Source organism: Neodiprion fabricii, chromosome 2 (assembly GCF_021155785.1).
Source record: "Neodiprion fabricii isolate iyNeoFabr1 chromosome 2, iyNeoFabr1.1, whole genome shotgun sequence".
Classification (NCBI taxonomy): Eukaryota; Metazoa; Arthropoda; class Insecta; order Hymenoptera; family Diprionidae; genus Neodiprion; species Neodiprion fabricii.
This window is the reverse complement of record NC_060240.1, coordinates 5,149,160-5,171,263: the sequence shown is the minus strand read 5'-3', so window position 1 is coordinate 5,171,263 and position 22,104 is coordinate 5,149,160. Positions and strand designations below refer to the sequence as shown.

Here is a 22,104-nt window from a genome sequence, read left to right as displayed (position 1 = left end):
CAACGAGTTTATACTTATTGTATACAGGAAATTCCGTCGTTAAACCCTTTGAGTCATGGTGGTGGATATTTTCACCACCTGTTTCATATCTTTTTTTTTTTTTTTTTGGCTTCGTATGTTTAGAAAACTTTTCAATATGTTTCTTTACGGTTTTTACGCTAGTTCTGACACTGCGGTAATCAGGTTGAACTAATTGCACGTTGAACTTTATCGTTTGATCGATTATTGATGATTTTGCAAGTTTAACGAATATATCGAATCAGTGAATGCATAATCCGAGCCTGTGGTACGATGATATACCTTTGACACGTGATACAGCCATAAAAGTGATTAACAATTAAGTGAAGTAACGTGTAAAGGCAGTTTTAAATGAAGTGGTAAAATTACTTGTTCGTTTGAAAAAACTCCGTATTGACGGATCATTGCGCAACAATCGTTCAACCTATAAATATGCTCGTTAATAATTACGCCACGTACTTTGCACACCTATATTACGCGTACGAATAACGATGATGAGAGAAAAATATTGCAAGACCTGTAAAGCCTGAGGGATAATTTGAGGGAAAGTCGCGGACACGGGAGAAGCGGTATTTTCAGTAAGTCTGACTCGCGCACGTGAAATGTTTTCGTCTCGAATCCGTTCGCTAAGAATTCGTCGTCTTTTTTTCTTTTTTTTTTTTTTTTATTTCGTACAACGAGGCTGGCCAGAAATTTTTGAAAAAAAATAAATTCCACGACATGTCCAGATTTTTCAGGACATTTTCCCAGTTCCTAGTAAGTAACTAAAACCTAAATAGTTCAGTTTGTTAACTCTGTAATCAATTTGAAATAAATACGAATAGAAATAAAATATAACGTGAAAAAAAAAAAAAAAAAATAATCAGCTCAAACCAAATTTTTTTTCTCGACGTAAAAAAGTAAATTCCTTCACCTAAAAAAATTATTTCCAATTCCCACGATGGAAAACTGATAGTTTCAGTTACTACCGTGACTGATGTAAAAAATTCCCCGACAATTGCCGGTTTTCCATGACTCCCTTTAAACACCCCGATATTTCCAGGTTTTTCATGGTTTCCAGGCGAGTGGCCACCCTTGATAATAATCTATAGCGACCCGTTTCTTTTTCCCTCGACGATGCCGAGCGTCGCGACAATTTTGAAGCAAGGATAACCCAAAAGGCGAAATACAGCGGCGGCAGCCTGGCATTTACATTTAATGGGGGTGTTAAACCGGCTATTCCGAAAGACCTGCAGCCGACTCGAGGTCCGGTTTACCTACGTTTCAGTTTCTGCATTCATCTCGTTACACGTCCACTACTCCTGGCAACGTGCGACGAACTTTCGTAAGGGATAGAATATACGAGAAAGAGGGGAAAATATTGTTTATTACGGAACGCGAAGCGGGCAAAGCGGTGAAAAAGAGCGAGATAAAGAGGAAACACCGCGGTGAGAAAAATTTATAGACTTTTCGGTTATCGTAAAAGTCACGGCGAGGTACACGTGGTAAAAAAAAAAAAAATAATAACAACAATAATAATAAACAAATAAATAGACGTATACATACATATTCGAGAGACGATAAAAGTTGAGTTCATTTTACGATTTTTCTCTTCCTCCCCCTTTTTTTTTTTTTTTTTTTGCTTTCATATTCTTGTAATAATGACACTGAAAATTGTCCGTTCATTTTTTTTTGTCTCTCAGTCAAAGAAAATCGTTTTATTAAATTCCTGTGGAAAAAAAACAGGAAAAAAAAACCGTGTAAACCGTGAAAATATGAATAGTTTTAATACAAAAATTTTCAATTAATGCATAAAGCGAAAATTTGTGAGTAAATTAAGATGAAAAATGGAGTATGCAAGAATTTTCTAAATTTCCTTGGCGAACTGTGTTGAAAAATTTATTCACCGTTGGAGTTATTTCGAAATTTCTTTCTCGTCGTATCCGGAGAATAATTATTTTTTTTTCCACCTTTATCGAATAAATCTCCGGCGGTTCTTCGTGTGCATAAAAGTGTAATAAGGCAGCCTGCAACGTCTACGGCGCAAGTGCATGCGGAAAGAGGAAAAAGAAGAAGAAGAAGAGGAAGAAGAAGAAGAAGAAGAGGAAGAAGAAGAAGGTAAATGGTGGAGTTAAAAAACTACCGTGCCAGGTGGTACTCTGCACAAATCCCTCGGGTTGGATGAACTATCGCGTTACCCCCGGCATCGTCAGTCGACGTTATATAAACGCATAAGCATGAGAATTACGACAGAGTGTCTAATACCGGAATTTATGTTGCCCCGCACACATTCGACGTAAGGAAATGTCTGTACAACGTGTATTAGATTGTGCAGGAACAGCCACCCTGTTGAAATTTTTATAGCACAAAGCATCGGGTTGTGCTGAACGATTCAAAAAGAAAAAAAAAAAAATTAAAATATATAAATTTATTCTTGCATATTTTCATTTCAGATATTTAGGTACGCGTAGTCGAAAAAATCGACAAGTTCGCTGGCTTTTCGTTGTTGATATATTTTGTGCAAATTATGGAGTCGGTGAAGATGTCGAGAAAGAGAAATAAAAAGAAAAAAAAAAAACTGTCGCGAAAGTCTCGCAGCGTTGTTTTATCGTATGTTCGTACGAAAGTATCCCCCCCCCCCCCCCTCCTTAAAATTTATCCCAAACTCTTTCACTCTCCGATGACAAAATTCCGATTTTCTTTTCCATACTCGCCAAGTTCGGTATGAGAGAAAATATTTTTTCAGTCTTTTTACATGACAATGAGTAAATATAAATTTTATCGTTAAACGCGACTAAGTCACGCTGCAATTAGTGACTGGAATTAGTTAAATGGACAGCATTGCGGTGTTTATTGATATATATGATAAATTGACCGATCGATTGTATTTTTACATCCGCATATTCCAAGCATTTCAACTGCACATGCTGCCGCGTTCGTGACGTTTAATTTTAAATTATATGCACAATCACATTTAAAGTGAAGAAGATGAAGGAAAATGTATTTCATCAGTTTTGAATTTTTCCGCGCTTCTTATGACTAAAGTAAAGTAAAGAACCACGTCTATAGAATTAACGATATCATGTGTGATGTATAAGGAAAATTGAATCGCAATTAAATGATAAAGATTGAAAAAAGTAAGCGAAAATTGAAATGAAAAACTTGAATGTCTTTTTTTGTTTCCAGATAAGAGTTTCGGTAAATAACGTAAACGGAACTTGTAATTAATGAAATAAATCTTTGTTTTCAGAGCTACGCAAATACAGTTAACTTAATTTGCCAATCCCAGGCAATAACAAAAGAAGAAAAATTCATATATACAGATTTATATAGAAACGTACACGATAATTGCATTGCGGAATAATTGATCACGCTGAATAATTAAAATTACCAATCTTCTGTTCCTGACAGACGCAGTTTTTGATCAAACCAGCGAAGTCGTGCGTTACGACTCGTAGAAACTTCTTATTTCTTTTTATTCTCATAATTTTGCATAAAACGGTTACTCCTATTCACATTATCCTATCATTAGTTGCGCAGAAAGACTCGGTTTAGCGGCTCGATTCTTCTCAATCCGTCACGCACGCCCAGATATTGTAATTTGCATTACGGGACAAGACACGGGAAGAAGAAGAAGAAAAAGAAAAAGAAAACGGCTCGAAAGAGACACAAGCTGAATGATTTTATAACATGTATAATGCAGAGCGGTACGGATCGGAATTGCAAAAACGGAATTGAAATGAACCCCGTGTAATGTGAATGATAATAATTCCGTGTTTATAGCGTCGTGATAAAGTGACGACAATCTATGAATAACAATAACAGCAATAATAATAAAATTTTAGAAGAAAAAAAAAAAAACTGTAAAATAACCGCTGATACGTCAAGAAATTTTCTTCCTCCTCGTCGAACATCGGAACTCTATTCCTTTTTACCTACCAATCTTTGATCTGGATCTAAAGAATTGACACTTTCTGCTTGTTGGATATTCACTGAACATTGTTTGTCTATTGATAGATTAGCCACGGGAACCCGCCCAAACATTGTTTTCGGTATGATGGGAAGCAAAGCTGGGATTCTGACCTATATCTATATATATATATATTATATATTAATATAGTAGGCGAGAGAAAGAAATCGCGCGAATTAGACGCCCGAGAGTGATAAAAATTGCGCTCTTTTTTTTTTTTTTTTGCTACCCACTTTTCAACTAACGGGCGTACATAATTTTTGCGAAAGTTACAGGCATACGGTATATATTGTATAATAATATAACGGCGATGGTGTTTTGGTGGAGAAATTCTTACCTACAAGAGAAATTGCCTCGAAATATTTCCTCATCTGATGTTTCGTCATCTATTTAAAATTGACCTGGGTAAATCGTTGTTAATTTTGTGTCGATTAATCGCGCAAACACGCTACACATTCCGCGTGTTCGAAACTGTAAGTCTCAGGAAAAATTTTGCAACTTTTGCGCGTATCGAAAGAATTTCCCGAAAATTTTTTCTCTCCACGTGATCCGAAACGTGAAACGTAAAGTGGTGAAAACTTGTTAAATCAGGGTGCAGCAAAAGGTAAGTAAGAAAAAAACAAAAAAACACAAAAAACAAAGAATAAGAAGATGAAGATAAGGCGTGTATTCCACTGCAGAAGGTAGAGACGCTCGTGGTATAATTGAGGAAGAAGTTTTAATTGCCCGACAATAAAATTGCACGGCAGAGTAGCGATAAAATTAAGTGAGCAGGTAAGTCTCGACACGTGGTACGGTAAGATAAGGTTCTGAAACTTAAATTTTTCAGCTTACGGTATATTTCGTTCAACTTATATTTTCGCAGGTCCTTCGTACCCTTCCCTTATCTTTTATCGCGGTGTAATTTTGATTTTTTCACCCTTGTTGCGTTATACCTTTGTTGTAATTTTTATTTTCTTTCTTTCCTACAACCGCATTTGTTTAACCAGCCACGGATGAACGAGTCTTAAGGCTATAAATATCTACGAGTAATAACGGACTAGATATACCGACAATCGACTCTAGTTACCTACTAGTTACGGATGCGAATGTGCTTATGCGGGTGATGTGCATGACGCACACACGAATCTATCCTATTGATCGTGTTCACTGGGTGGAAATAGTTTGCATGGCCGATCATACAGCATTAAAGAGTGACCTCGACCTGCTCAGGCTGAATCCGATGCATTAAGCACGCAACAAAGCGAAAGAAATTACGACCGTTGGAATTCCCGTTCAATCGGAATTAGAAATAGGAAGAGGGAGAAAAATAGAGAAACAGAAGCGTTCGTTTTTGTTGGTTTAATCGATCGTTTAAACGGTTGGCGCCTGCGTTGAATGACGAGGGAATTAAATGCAGGAAAAGTGGTTAAAAAATATGGGGGAGGGACAAAGGTTATTCAATACGTAATTGACCGGTGAAAATTGCCGCCGTGAAAAAAAAAAAAAAATAGTTACTTCATGAATCTTTGTATCACCGACTTCCTGAATTTAATTAAACGTATCGAGATTATTTTGTAACGCTGAAGTATTTTTACACGGTACTGCAGAGAAAGATGAGGGATACGAAGAATCGAAAAAAAAGGAGGAAAACAATCGTTACAACATTTCATTTCGCAACGAGTTCCTATAAGCTGGAAATAGTAGCAACAGAGTGACATTTGACACGGTATTTTATTAATTGCACGATCACTTGGTTAGCACCTGGTGACGTAATTAGGTTGAAGCATTAATTGGCGAGTATGTAGTCCATGTATACTTAGATTCGGTCAGTTAAGTTGAACTAACTAAACCGGCAAACCACTCTCACTTTTCCTCATTTTTTTTTTTTTTTTTACTATCCTTTCTTTCAAACAATGCCCGGAATTATTCTGCTACAGTCGAAATTTTCAAATTCGTTTATAGATACGTGAGAGAACTTTCATTTCCATGAAAATTACTATTTTTTTCGTTTTTCCTTTCTTGATTAGGTATAATATTTTCTATTCGAACCTCAAGCTTCAATGAATGATAAGATAATTATGACAGAAAATAGTAAGAAAAAAAAAAAGTAAATAATGCAAAGACTTAGTAGTAAAAGTTGAGTTCGTAACCACCATGCCATAACGTTGCGATCAATTTCTCACTTCGAGAACGTTTACGAAATCAAAAAATTAATTTACGGTAATGTCAAGTCATATTCCTACACATAAGAATTTTTCGTCGACGACGATATGTCAACTTTAAATTTATTCGACGAAATTCATTATAACTCAAACTTGGAGAACGATAATTGTTTCCGTTCCAAGCCAATTAAAATAGAGAAATCCGTTCACTAGATTATTGCACGACCTCAATCCTCCCAAGTTTAGTGAGTTGCGTTTCTGGTTTTGCGCAATGCTTTCGAGATCGTTCGCAAATCTTAAGTATAGATACGAAGTCGACAGCTAATCAGAGAAATTTTTTCATACTTGGGGGGTGGTTGTCGGGTCAAAGTTCTTAAGTTTTAGTAATGATTAATCAGCCCCCGTAGGAGCCATCAAAAATTGCCATCGCCGATGGTTTTTCACATCGTCTTGGCGGGTTATTGGTAAAAGTTTTCAACTAGCAAAAATCGCACCTCGGTAGAACCTCATTGGTTACGATATCGCCACTGCGCAAAGCTGATAAAACTTTGAACTATAAGCCCTATCCATAAGAAATGTAGTCAGTATTTCACCGCGAGAATTGTCGCCACCCGGTGGTGAATTTCAGAACACTCGAGGTAAAGAAGATATCTGTTCACCCGATAGTACAAATGAGTCGTACCGCTTGCAGTGACGCCATTGCACGGTAAAAATTAAAAATTGCAAAACGGGGATTCTCGTGTGCGAAACTTACACATTTGTTGTAGAGTTATCATTTCGCAGTACAGAAAAATGAAGGATCTACAATTTGGCCGAAAGCGAAGTTTATCGAAGCGAATTCATTGAACTATACGTTTACCATGTTCAGATACTACCGATACCCATAAAAAAAAATCATAGATCAATTTTATTACGGTATAATTAATTTCTAAACAAGACCCTTTCAGTAACTTGTTATTTGAGTACCGGTAATAAAGATCGAAGAAAAGGAAATAAAACCGAAATAAAACTAGAATCAATTTCGGGTTCATGTTTGTGAAATTATGGCTGAAGGTACAATAGAGTTGCGAGAGAAAGAGAAAGAGAGAGAGAGAGAGACAGAGAACAGAATTGAAATTGAGCCAACAGTTTGAATCGTAGCTCGGGGTGGTGGTGATAAATCATTCTAGACTCCGTGAGTTTAAGCCCCCAATCACGAGTGAAGAAGAAGAAGAAGTAAGTGCATAGAAGTATCGATCGAAGCTAGCTAGGACCCATAGTCGTAAAAGTATATTTCATTGACTATAAATAGTCCTCCTCCCCTCGTCCCTACCCTCCCCATGATATTACGAGTGGTTGGAAGTCGGAGGTCCCGTCCGCATCCTGCACCCGAAAGATCAGATTCATGAGATCAGCTCGAAGGTAGAAAGCATCGAAAGACTCGCCCCGGGGCCGATTTTATATGAAGAGGAGCACGAGCTCAAAACGTAAATATGTACCTACGTATCTCTGAAATGTTTTATACATATGCATTATATACCTGCCATACCTTCCCACATGACTTATCAGCGCCGTCTTTGAACCTTCGGAACGCGTTGTTACGCTATTATCGCATCTGTCTTTAACAGAAACACTTTCTGGCACGTCAAGTTTCCGATTGGAAAACCGGTGTCTCTTCTGGTTCAGATTTTCTATCGTCCCATTTCAATCCCCTCCCAAAAGTAAAATGCCTCGAGGCAGTTTGGAGGAACGTTCTTTCGGTTCATTAGCTTAATCACCTCCTTCAACTCATTGTTTTATTTTTATTCTTCACAAAATTTTAATACTCTGTTAACCGGATAAATCGTCATCGATTAAGCTGTAATGAAACTGCTGGACTCATACGCGTGAATCGTTCCTTGAAATCACTTTTCAATCTTCAATTGCATCGTCTACACCATACGAACTAAATCGTTTCATCGTGAATTGTATTTGAAGCTTATTGTATTAACAGGAAAAGAATTTCCATGAATATTTACTCGCCCTAGTGAGAATCCTGACTTCAATATCTTTCACGACAGAAGAAGAAGAGGAAGAAGAAGACCATGGGAATGAAAATTGTGGGTTACGCGGAGGCGGTCGAATCACGACTTCCGAAGACCTGAATACTGCGTACCATATACATAAAATATTCATGAATGGGGTAATAACTATTGAAGGTGAAGGATATATACCCTCCAATATTTCATTACGATCCTAATACAGGTAATCACTGCATATGCGACGTGAACGAACCGCATACTTGTCTATATAACAACGTGCAGCCTACGACGTACAAGCGCATCCAGCATCTATTGAACACATCAGAAGAATCGAGAAGGAGGAGGAAGTAGGCGAGAGCAACAACGACCAGCTCAAGATAGGAGTTCGGATACTGCACGCGTTCGTCTGTCTATCTGTCTATCCACGTCCGTCTTTCAGGAGCCGAATGCACCCGCCACCAGGAAGAAGTAACTTTTACAACTCGTCTGATCGGTACGAAAGGGTTTCATGCCTCTTTGACCGCCGTAGACTGAGTTAAATTCTTACGCGGCTTTGCTGGTAAGTGGACCAAACCTCTTTCGGGTCATGTTCAATTAACCAATCTAGAACATGGCTAGAATTTTACTTTTCTCTCTCTCTCTCTCTCTATCTCTCCAGGTTTCCACTTAGCAGTTACGCGCACCATTCGTTATTAACAAGACGAGGAGTAGCATGAAGAACGAAGCGTCTGAGCTTTTTGCTAGTACTGTCCGTGTATCAGTTTTGCAAGGTATAACGTGCAAGGTATAACCATTGGCCTATCAGCAGATTAATTTATTGACCATTGAAGGACGTACGAAGGAACGGGTGGTACAAAAACTCTCTCCCGCGTACCTTCAACCTGTACTGTATACGCATGTATTTGCAGGCATGCATATCAATCTTCGGAATAGCAAAGATGGAAGTAGACATGCTGTATTTACTTTATAGACGAGAGTATACGTAAAAAACTGGGAGCAAAACGCAGTAAGATCGTTTTCCATATTGTTTATTACAATTTCTTAAGCAAGTTCTAGTAGGCGTACGCTAATTGAATGTCACATGCCATGCCGTAATTGACTCTCGTACCATTATTAACGGTCTTGGAAGATCGAGCTTTCGAAATCCCGTACCCAAAGCCGTAAACCACAAATGAATTACGGTCAATGCTCAACCATGAATTCCACGATTCCAGAGTATTGGGTAATCCAGGAGACACGGTCATTAAGGAGCTGCACAGCAAACATCCTAACCTTCTTCTGTCCATTCATCTACCATCTATCCAGCAATCTATATCAAAAGATGAAGATGAAGCGGAAGAATAAGAAGATGTCTAAGGCCGTGTGATTGACTATCGGCATCGAAGTGAGACAGGAAAAACAAATGACCAAAATAAAAAGAAATAAAAGAAATAACAGTCACTGAGCGTGAGCAGGAAGAGAAATGAGGGGGAAAAAATAAACACGTATAGCGGAATGAACGGAAAATTGATGAAGCGCTTGTCCAGAGTGCCTCAAGAATCATGGTGCTTTACCTGCAACGATGCGACGAGGCGAGTCGGATAGGCCAAGAAACGATAGTCGGCGCGAGGACAACTGGCGATGACCATCTTATCAAAATCTCGAATCTCGCGCTCGCACGTTCGGATGAATATACACGGTGATCACGCGAGCACGTGTATCAGCAGCAACAGCAGCAGCAGCAGCGCCGGTCGCGCGAGGCATATATTCAGGTGTTAATTTCAATACCGTGACTTCCGGTTCTTCGTCGGGACAATGCGAGCCCCACACCAAGGATCAAAGCAAATTCCTGCATACTGCTACCGTGTGTTGTGAACCGAGAATCGCGATGAAAATGGCTGCGATCCTGAGTCGATATAAACAATGCTTAAAATAATTCGGATGCATGACTTTGACGAATGACACGAAAAAGCAGTTAGATTCATTCGTCTTGGAAACAAAGTGAACCCCTTTGTCCGAGGCGGAACCCATGAAAGCGATGAAATCTATAGAGGGAAGGGAGCGTGGACCGGACCCCGAAGGAACTGGGTCGAGTCCTATTCTTAATCCCCGGTTTAATAAGTCGCCGCCAAAGTGTGGGGATAAAGAAGACAGGGTCGAGATCCGCTGCATGGTCGTAAGCGATAAGTGTCGTAAGTGCAGGCCGTGCTCGGAGTGTCAACTCCGTCGGAAGCGAGTCGCACCGAGCGACTGAAAATCGGTATTCCGGTCGTAGGTTTTATCGGGAAAAACCGAAACGGAATACCGAGAGTGTTCCAACTACCTCATCCACCACGTGCATGCTACCACGGTGGGACAAGCTGACTCTATCTCTGCTACGCAGAGGTCGAGAAATTTCTCCTGGCTTCGAATTTATCTCGCGATGGTCATACCTACGGTGGTCGAGGGTTCAAAGTTCAAAATGTTAAAATGCAGAAGAGGATGGAGGTGGATGTGATCCTCGCGGGTTCCAATGGGCCGAAACGGTGCGGCGCGACCCTGTGGAGTGCACAGAAAGACGGTGATCGGGTTGCGGGTGAAGACGTTACACGGGTATTCACGTGTAAACGTCTACTTGTACAGGGTACAACGTGTAAGCCAACTGCGGATACAGTCCTGCATCATCTACGTATGAGAGCGCATACACAAGAAACCTTCAATCATTGTCAATCAGGATAGAATAACGCGGCACCGTTACGTCATCGCACAAACATCCTCTTCCCCCTGACATTCCTTCCCGCGGGTTATGCAGGTAGATAGTTACGATATCTGAAACACACCCACATCCACATCCACATACTGCATATACCGAAAGGCGACAGTCCCGTTTCCACTATTACGATAACGTCTACCACCAGTTCGTACCTTATACCTAGGATGCTTGTGCTACTGTCGTATACAACGAACCTTGGTGTTTTACATCAACCGAAACCAGAAAAGTCTACTCGTTACAGTATAAATTCTGCATCTCTGCACGAGTGTGAAGATGGACTAATCTCTGTAACCCGTCCTGACTTCGACGCAGGCACACACTCCTTGTGCAAGGGATGCAGGCGGAGGACGACGTATATTTTCCGTTAAAGTTGTTCATCCGCGGCCGGCTCCGTTGGAGCCTGCACAGTAGGCTCCGACCCCGGGAGCCAACTACTCTCAGAATCCGGTCACCCAACGGTTGCGTGGGCGCTTGCAGTCAGGCAGCTCGGGAATATTCCCAGGATAGCAAGCAGGCGAGGCTGGCTGGGGCCAGTGGGCGAGGAGTGTCAACAATGTTGAACGTCGAAACTGACGTGAGAACGGCTCCGTTGCATCCTCCTTCCTCACCCTACCTCACCCTTCCTCGACTTGTAAACCTGCACAGTTTCTAGTACCAAAACCCTGATGATGATTTTTCTTCCGATTCGATTCCGGTCATCCGGAAATCGTGAGTTCCCTAAATGGACGCGATTCACAGTCTTTCGACGTCACTATGAAAGTCACCGCGATGTGTGCCAGAATATAAAAACGTTTACGGTAACCTGGGCACAGGACCGCAGGCCTTGAACACTGGAGGAGACTGGAGACTTTACGACTGGTGCATGATCTTTTGCCATCCAGACCGTTGGAATAGCTTCGATACGCAGCTGGGTTGAGACTCGGGAACACTCGAGTCCTACGTCGATAACTGAATAGTAGGACACGCAGTTGCGAGTATTGCCTGGTATGGTACATAATGGAAAACCATGAAAAAAACCACGGTGCCCGTGGCTTGTCAGGATCCTTATCACTTATCGTTCGCATAATCATTGCATTCGGTCCGATTTTATCGCTGTACGATTTGCAATATGGTACGGGGTAAAAATAGGAGCGTAAGTTGAGTTGATGGGTGAATGAACCTGAAGCTAGCAGCCAAAGTTAGCAGCTAAACGTGACAAACTTTTTGAAAATAGAAAAATGCGCTTCAGTTTTATCATCATAATTGTATAAAAGTATCGGGGTTCAAGGTATGTCACAAAATTGTGATTTCCGGACTTTACTACCTTATTCGAATGAACATTAAAACGTTTGGCTGCTAATTCTTGCTGCTAGCTTCAGTCTCGTGGTGGGTGAACCTATTACATTCTATCACCGGTATAAGGTTTCATCCACTTTGACCGTGCCCAATGGTGAGAAGAACTTCTCCATACGATATCCAATACGGAAGTATATGGGAGTCCGTAGCTAACTGGAACTTGAGAATATGTAAACACAGTGTTTGCGGATAGTTTTCTTAGGTTGCTCACAGTCTCGCCGTGCCATCGAACTTTAACCGGTGTAGGTACCTCATTACTCGTGAGAAATTTCATACTGGCTACGACCACACCCCTACTTTTGTACCTCCATACTTTTATAGAATTATGAGGATAAAACTGAACTGCATTTGACTGCTAATTCTGGCTGCTAGCTTCATCTTCAACACAACCATGCGATACACGATTACGATTTTAAACGTTAAAAGGACACAACATGCAAAGTACTACCGCTAAAAATAGCCAACAAAGCGTTGCGTTAGATTGCAACGAAGAAATTAACCATCAAATTGAATTTTCTGAACATTACTGTAACCGTGTGAGCGGTGTTTCAAAGATGGAAAATTCTCTTCTCCTTGCTCTTTGCACCCCAGCACTTTATCCAGGTTCGCTCAATATCAGTTATTTTGTCGCGTGGGCGTCGTCGTTCGAAGTCTTTGATGTTCTTTCTGGGAATATCACAGGTATGTTACATACTTTATACGTACCTACAAACCCACACACGCACAAGTACTGAAGAACGTATCCAACACCACGCCAAGTCACAACCCTGGCCAAGATGATGAACTTACTCGAAGAAATCTCCGGGCGGGCAAATGTTATTATAATTGGCGTAAATTGTATAAATATATAAAGAAGATGAACCACATTTTTATCACGATTACGGTTGTTTTGCCGAAGGTCTTACCTCCTCAAATGTATCTTGCGGTTTACACATTGACTTTTCTCGAGTATTCTATGCACCTGTGTAGGTACAGCCTCATACTACCTACCTACACACATCAGACTAATGAGGGTAATTCGTAATTCCCTTTCGGAAATTCCCATCTAATTCTAATCACGCTATTTGCAAGCTCATTTTCTGCTTTTCTCTTTACTTGGGCATACCTATGATTTTGTTCCCAAATCCGGTGAGCTTTTTTTTAGGGTCATGTTGTCACGATACAAAGCATAACTGATTTTTTGCCTTGTTCTATCTGCTTGTTAACCAAAAATAATTCTACCTGGCTCTTTTATATCAATTTCATGATTTAAAAAAAAAAACCAACAAAACATTGACGACTTTTCAGAACGAATCTCTTTTGCAAAATTATAGATCCGGATTCGATCCCCCCCATGCGATAACACTATAAAATCCCCTGGTGCGGGCGGATCGATTAACAAGCGACACGAAACCCCGGATAGAATATGAGCAAGAGCCGCCCTCTGTTGTCGGAATAATCCAGTTAGCGGTAAGCCGCGACTCTCGACGATTACGTTGTATAGCTGTTGAAAAGCTGCAGGAAAGATGAAGAGGATGTGGAGGAGGAGGAGCACGTGGCTTTTGGAGTGTCAACGTCGTCGCGGCGCGGCTCGACGCCGCGACGTCGGCACGTGTAAACGTGACTGTCGAGAGGGGTAGGGAGGGAGGGGGAGGGAAGGATTACGCCTGTTTCTGAACGATTTCACAGCCTGGTCTCCCCCATAATTCGTCGTCGCGACACCACCCGCGGAGACTATTCAAGCTCAGGGAGTAAATTCGCGACCGGAAAACTCGAATGCAGCTCTTTTCGCGTAGTCATAAAATAAAAGTATATATGTATATATATATATATGTGTATATATAAAGCTTTTTCGCACAATCGTTTTATTTGTTTAAATTTGACGAAAGTACTCACATTTTTCATGGCTACTTCCTTGACCTCGGCGAGGAGCGTGGCTGCCGGCGATAAGAAGGACTTTAAAAATTCATCAAGATTCCCGTGATAAGCGCATACCAGGATGTCTCGCGCCTGTCTGGTCAGTAGGTCGAGGACTCCGTTACCGTATATTGGTCCGAGGAGATTTTTAACCAACGTCGCGACGTCGTACCGTCCCTGAAAAGAAAATCAGATTAGATATATGATAATTGTTGGACAGTGATGCGCGTTATATATACCGGGACAATCTCTCTTGAAACTTGAAAACCAACCGCGCATGCGTCGAATAATTAAATCTCATTGGTCGGCGAAATCTTGTCTGCGACGTAGGCGGGCAAACCTACGCAAAATGTGTGCGTCTGAAGTTTCAAAGAGCGTAAAGCTTTAAATTCCCACCGTTCTTTGAAGAATCAACTTTCCGGCCCAATAACAAATGCTTCCCAAACCTCTCCGAGCCGCCGCCTCAATTATTTAAGATTCTAACCTCGAAAGTTCGTATCAACTACATCGCCGGCAGAAAAAGTTTGTATAATATGGTACACAAGACGTAAGACGTAATCAGATCAGTCAGATAAAACTACGAAAAACAATCGACGCGTATTTAATTTTTTTTTTTTTTTTTCAATTCAATGTTCATTAACAAAGGTATATCATTTGTTTTTTGGTGGGTGGGATGCGGGTGTAACAATAATAATTTTGACGCTAAAATCAAAGGTTCGGCGATCCGGTAATTATATAGTACAAGTCGTACGAGAAGACGTTCATTACTAATGCAAATATATATTTATGCACATAAGTTACAAAACACGCCCGTGTTTCGTGACGTATTACATACATAATATACATGCATGCGAGAAATTTCGTACGTATCAAAATTCGAGTTGCAAAGACGCGTGGAGTCGTATAATAACAAACGTGTTTGTTATTTTTTAGTCTAGTTGTTATTTTATCATTTTTTTTTTTTTTTTTTTTTCATTTTTCCCACGTGTCTTAGCTCTGAATTCTGGCGTGTGTCTTGCAAATGAAGCGACTACCTATGGGTCTCGTCTTCCCAAATTACATGCTTACAGTTAATGAGCGAAAAATAATAAGAGGTACCAAAATTCAATGGGACGTGAGTGTGATGAGAGCGAATCAGTGAATTTCAAGTTAAGCTTTGCAAAATCCAGACTATTCAATTTGGATGACTTAATAACAAGAACGTAGAAACAAGTCAATTGAATGGCTAGCCAAACCGAGAAAAATATAGGAAAACTTTCGGTTACGCTCACCACGATATGGAGGTAATTTAATTTACTCTTTAGGGAAAATTCGTAGGTATAACGCTGTCGTAATAATCAAAGAAAAGTATCAACCCGACCTCAAGATGAAATTTGAAAACATATATGAAACTTGGAATACTGTATTAATCGACTAAAAAAGGTTTAAAAGAGAAGAGAGAAAAAAAGATAGAATTACTCAAAGAAATACGAAGATTTACAAAAAAATATTACATTTCAATAGATTGCACATCGTCCACACCGTATCCCAAAAACACGAAAATGTTAATGTAATAAGAAATAATGAAAATCCGCATTTTTCGATCAGTATTTTACAAAAAGCCAAACGCGAATCTTCGAATTCGCCTACAGGAAAAAAAAAAAAAATTGTCGGAAAGCGGACGGTTGAAGGTCAATTTTCCAAAAAATCAAAAAAAAAAAAAAAAAAAAACTGTACATATATTCTGCTCAGCTTGCCTCAACGGATAAATATAATGAATGGATGAATCAAGTAGAAATGAAAATGCATTTCGTCCCCTCGCAGTGAGTAGCGAATAAATTGGCCAATTCGTCGTAAGTTTGCTGAGAGGATCTACGAACGTATTGATTACAAGGATATGTGTATACAGTATAATTCGGAGGGTCGTTTTGTCAGGGTCCGGACGAAGGGTGCAAACCCCGATGTTCCTCCATCCCCTGCAGGATGCTGCAGCTTCAATCCCACAGAGATACGGATTCCCACCGCAATGAGGGTTCATTGTGCGCCGCATCCTGCGGTACGTGTTACGTAACAATACGCGAACTGTGCTTCAAAAGCCGCAAACTACCCGCGTTTCGATATCGCGTACCGATTTTCGCCCACCCGCAATCGACTTCCGCCCTCATGACTAGACTGCAAGACGAACGGTGAGAACGAGAAGCGAAATATTAACACTCGTTTAACCCTTTCACTCGTAGTGCGGTAAAAGTATTTTTTCCACCTAATTTATATCCATTTTTTGTATATACTTTGCGGTTTTTTCCTAATTCCGATAGTATACCAGCAGGTTTTCAGTACTCGGGAGTAATTATTGCGACGTAATGTAAATTATTATTGTTGGAAACGAATTGATTGAAAAAAAATTTACTCAGCACAACAATGTGTGACTCAAAGGGTCGAGAACCGATACTTTATTCCTGATTATTTTATTACGAGATAGTCGCTGTTTACGGATTAGCGAGAATTTACACATATTCACGATATAAACGAAGAACATTTGGTTGAAAATATAAGAAAAAAGTAATAATAATTATAGAACTATCAACTATTATAGAGCCTACTTGTTGACTCTGCATTTCAAATCGCTTCAAAATCACTTATAAAAATTTCTACTATCTATTTGTTAGATTTCGACGATAGCTTATTTTATTAAGAAGACTATATATTCTATACATTTTAATCACGTTGGTATTCGTGCATTTTCAATCCTTCAATATTTCATTGAAATCGATGTTTACCACAAACCGCGACATCAAACTCACCGTTTCACCCAAATATAAATCTGTAATAGTAACTTTGCGCCAAAACAATTTCCCCAACAAAATAATAAGCCTTCGTCAAGTGAAGCTCAAACGAATATCCAAAATTCTTAATCGTTTTAAAAATATATAGGTATATCAAATATAAAACCTGCATCTAAACTTTTGTTTTACAATTTTACCATTCATCCGTTATTTGTTTTCTGTTTTTTTTTTTTTCTATCTTTCAGAAAATCATTCATAGATTCTGAACGTTCTACGATCTCGTAATAATAAATCATCAAAATATGATATTGAATTTATCCTCTCGTATCACCTTTATGAGAAAAACAAAAAAAGTTGTGAATTTTGCCCCGCGTTTTAGAGCTTTTGCACCCCTGCACGGACTCCGCAGCTTTGCAGCGGTACGAATTTATGTCCGTACCAAACGCACGTGATAAATTCTCTCTCATTCTCCGCGTGATATTCGCTCGGAATATACATATATATAACGTGTACGTATCCAGCGTATCGTATGTGGGTAGTTTTATACCAAGTAGGATGTTTGGACAGGTTTAACGCGCGACGCACGCGTGCGACTAGACAGGCTCATATATTGCACGCTCTACGTTACGCCCATGAATGGATTTAATCATTCGTTTCCGAAGCCACGCGCCGTTCGGCCCTTCGTAAAATTTATTCGCTCCTTCCCATCCCATGAATACTTTTTTTCCTTTTTTTTTTAATTCATTATTCATTCGTTTCAATTTGTTTTTTTTTTTTTTTTTTTTTTAATTCACTTGTTTATTCGGTAAATCTTGACTTTCTCTTAGTTCTTGCAACAAGTTTCAATCAGAGCTTTCGTACATTAATTGTAGCGATATTAAATTCGGTACTTGTATAATTTTTTTTTCCACTCTTAATAATTACAAACTTGTTGTATTAGGTACTAGGTACAAAACTAAATCTGCGATATTTCTACTCTGGTAGATTCATTAATTCGTTTTCGAAAGCTTGCAGACGCGGACGAACTTCGTGAAAGGAGTTAACGAACTATCTACATGCTTGATCCTCTGGTACTTTCAGCCTCTTCACCTAACGACGAGCCATTCTGTCTTAATATTGAATCATTCCCTTGAAGAGTTGTTGAACTGGTTATATATATATACATGTGTGTGTGTGTGTGTGTGTGTGTGTGTGTGTGATAAGCATCTTTATTCATTTATTCAACGTACTCAACTTTAAACGATCGTATCGAATACGAGATGAACATTTAGGTGTATATTAGTCTCAACTTTTTTTTACAGAAAATTTGAATACCTAAAAAATGAAACCAAAAACGGTTTTCCAACTAGTATAGTTTTCAAGATATTTCCGTTAGAGTGTCTGAAAAATTCAAACCGGATTAGTCAAGTTTTAGAATTTTGCTACCGAGTTCCGGATTCACGGGGTTTCGTTTGAGACTAAAAGCTAAATTTTCGAAGGGAACATGAGGTGGAAAAAAAAAAAAAAAAACATCCGATATATGTATTATATTGGGGTGCTGGACGAAAGAGAAATTTGGAAATTTCTATCGTGGCATCCTCTGAAAAATATGTTTGGATCAAAAGAAAGATTCTCTCGAACGATGAGCGTAGTTAGTTAATGAAAATAGTTAGGGGGACCGAGCGGTAACCGAAAATAAAAATTTCTCCCACTGTACTACCATATAACCAATTACGGTGGCAAGTGGTGGAGTTGACGTAGACCGCCCCTAATATTATATCCGAGTAAAGTTATAAAACGCAAATGTTTCAAAACACAATAAAAGTAAGAAAGTAAGAAGAAAAAAAGAAAAATCCAACACAACTCTGAATATTTTTGTATTTACCCGTTTCTTTTATACCGTATACATAATGGTCTCTACTCGACGATCAGTTTGATTAATCGACCGTCTGATTAAACCGTTATTTAATATAAATTCTTATGAAATACGAAAGAAAGAAATATGCAGTGTCATTTAGGTGGAAGGTAGCTTCTTTATAAACGCGCCTATTATGGATTAACGCGATATTCTGCCGCCAATCGGTATACACGTCATATTATATATTATACATGTACGTATGAGCCAGTGAAGTGCGCTGCATCCGTTTGGCATTCTTCATGTCAACTGCACCGCGTCGTATGGAATATAATTTAATACAGAGAGAGAGAGAGAAAGACAGAGAGAATTCGTGGTACAGACAGGATATCATCTGACCGGCACCTGCCACCTGACAATTAATTACATTGCAGCCCACGAATCCTCCTCGTTCTCCTGAATATGAAACATGCGCAGCTTACAATGTGTCATAACACAATACATACGTACATATGTACATGCAGTATGCACATTTACGGAGGTTTTAAACGTCTAGCAGCAGCAGCAGCAGCAACAACGTCGGTAGAGAAAAAATAAAAATCCTCAATTCAAGGATCCATGGATCGATCACTTCCACTTTCGTTGCATAGCATCCGATCATGGCTGCCTCGAATTCCCGTCTGTCGGTCTTCCGAAATGTCCTGAGTGTAGTAATTCAAATCCGTGTAGGTAACCGAACTTTTTTCGTTCGATACTTGCATCGAAGCTCGACAAAGATTATTAGAAATAAAAAAAACAAAAAATTAATAAATAAAAAATCCATTACGTTTTATTTCTCGTTATACGATATCTAGTTTTTACCGACACGCTCGATATACGTAGAAAGCATTGTAAATAAAGAAGTTGACTATCCGTAACTTATTCTCTGCTGGCTTGATGAATTTTTATGAACAAACCAAAAGGGGTACAAGCACGCGCACGGTTTAAAATTCACAAAACGTTCACGGCTCAATTCTTTCGTTAAATAATGCTCAAATCTAATGGTTAAAACGAGCGTTAAGTCGGCGTGATTAATCGATCGATGGAACGAAAAGGTACCTTGTACCTATATACGTATATACGTTGCGGTGCACCAAAGTAGTAGTAGTAGTGGTAGTAGTAGTAACTGGAGAGGGTAGACTTTGCCAAGTAATTGGAAACGCACATTAATCAAAACCCACGCGTAAGTGATTATCGAGTTGCGTCGGGATTCGTATGAGGAAATATAAAAGCTGCAGCACGGCGCGGGCGATTTGATTAAAAAAATTTCAACCCCCCTCACTCCTGCCTCATATTATATCATTTAATTATCGCTCATTCAGATACTGAGGAAAATAAAAAAAGGAAAAATAGAAAAAAAAAAAACAATGTACGGCGACATTTTTCTTTTCATCTCGGTCAGATTTAGCAAATTTTACAAATGCTAGTGTGACACACGTGGAATATGCGGTAACGTGCAGAACGAATCTAGTCGTGCAGAACAGCAGCACCGTAACCTTTAACCCGTGTATATATATATATATATGTGTATATCAGTTGGTCAAGATATAGTAGCGAAGTAACTCGCCTCGTTAACTTTAAGGCACGTGTTAATTTGCCGTTTCTGCTAATTATTGCGGCTTGATTAATGTGCCGGTGAATGGGTAAAAATTTTTGCAGGTGTGTGCGTGTGTGTACACTGTACATACACACATATATATATACACATTATGCATATATCTATTCGCAAAGCGTCACGACTATTATACAGTGTATAAATAAACGTTTAAAACTGAAATACTGGAGCAAAATTGATCTGAATACCTTGTTTTACCAGAACGGCTTCAGTTGAAATAATTTTTATCCTTGAGAAGTAAAAATTTAACACACAACTTGACTAGCAAATAAATCTTCGCGCGAAAAGTTTACAGAAAAATTCACCAGTCGCGTTGCATTGACTGGAGGGGGGGGGGGGGGGGGGATAAGAAAAGATTTTGCGATGAAATCGCTGAATTATATACAGAAACGCAAATTTTTAAGGAAACGGAATTTTGATTGAGAATTAAAAACTACCGCGAATATTGGGCGGTAAAACCTGTTGATCGGAAACTTTGTGCGTGCGGAAAAAATTGAACGAATCGTAAAATGGATCGTTTGAAAATTCTTTGTGATTAAAGGGGAGGAGGTACAGTTGGGACGGTCTAAAATCATACCTACGTTTAGCAGTTTTTTTTTTGTTTTTTTTTTTTTTCAAACAACTGCCAACACTCAGAGCAAATTGAGTTTCAGGTTTTTATTATTAATTGTTTCGACAACGTTTCAGAATTTTTTCATCGAAATTAATAACAAAATGGCGGCATGGCGCGTATAAGTAGCGAACGACTCCGAACTCGAACTTTTGCGGTGGCGCATCTCCTGACAACACTGTCCAACTTGTAACAGATGGAAAAATTTTTTACGAGTCAAATACACCGTTTCAAGTTGGAGTTTATAGCCCAAATGTTGAGAAGAAAAAAAAAATAACAATATACAAATATATACACGATCGGGAACAAAAAATTTCATTTTTCAACCAAAGAATAGTTGAAAAAAACTTTTACACAAATATGTTCGGATTGAAATTCAAAAATCTAGCCACGAGCACGAATCGATAAACAAGTTTTAAAGCTTGTGAGATAATATCAAGCCGACCGAATGAAAATTGACCCGAGGAATCCGCGCCATCGGATTGAAACCGTGGACGTTAGATACTTATATGCGCCATGCCGTTATTTTGTTACTAATTTTAACGAAAAAATTCTAAAATGCTCTTGAAACTACAAATAATAAAGCCCCTAAACTCAGATCGCTCCGTTTTTTAATTATCTTCAAAAAAAAGAAAAAAGATACACCAAGTTCCTAAAAATAGGTACCATTTTAGACCATCCAAGCTGAATAACCTTCCCTCCAGTAATAATTGAAGTCGGAGCGACTGTGAAGAAGAAGGTAAAATTTGTCAAAGTACGAGGCTGCGTAGGTAGGCACCTGCGTAAGTTGCCCAAGATATATCTCATTAAGGGACAATTCGAGGGGGACAAGCGATCACTTCGCTTCATAGTCAGTGTGGCGAAATAGCGAGTGGGCGTTCATTCATGAAATATATACCCACCTGCACCGGCCGACACGCGAGGTTTAACGGATCGTTACAGCACGGGCTTATTAAGATTTTGGCAGGGTTTTGAATCTCTGTGAGTTTCAAAGATCACGCGCTATTGCATGGCTATAATATAAAAAAAAGGCATATTTTCTAGATTGTATTTTTATATATATATATATATATTTTTTTTTATTTTTTTTTTTTTGGTAATGTAACAAAAGAATTATTGTATTCAAACATTAAGCATAAAGAAGAACAGTAGTTGAACGATATTTCATAAA

The 22,104-nt window shown here is 39.1% G+C and overlaps 1 protein-coding gene and 1 non-coding gene across 4 annotated transcripts in view; both read right to left on the bottom strand.

Annotated features, from left to right (window-relative positions):
* Positions 1–22,104, bottom strand: part of LOC124174599 (rho guanine nucleotide exchange factor 40-like) — a 189,445-nt gene that overhangs the window by 125,175 nt on the left and 42,166 nt on the right. For all 3 annotated transcript variants that reach the window (XM_046553837.1, XM_046553839.1, XM_046553838.1), the window contains exon 3: positions 14,053–14,250. In XM_046553837.1, coding sequence (XP_046409793.1) covers positions 14,053–14,250 — 198 coding nt within the window. The remainder of the gene's footprint in view (positions 1–14,052; positions 14,251–22,104) is intronic.
* LOC124177063 lies at positions 6,510–6,650 on the bottom strand. The gene has a single exon (XR_006869513.1). It is a non-coding gene; the product is annotated as a U4 spliceosomal RNA (small nuclear RNA).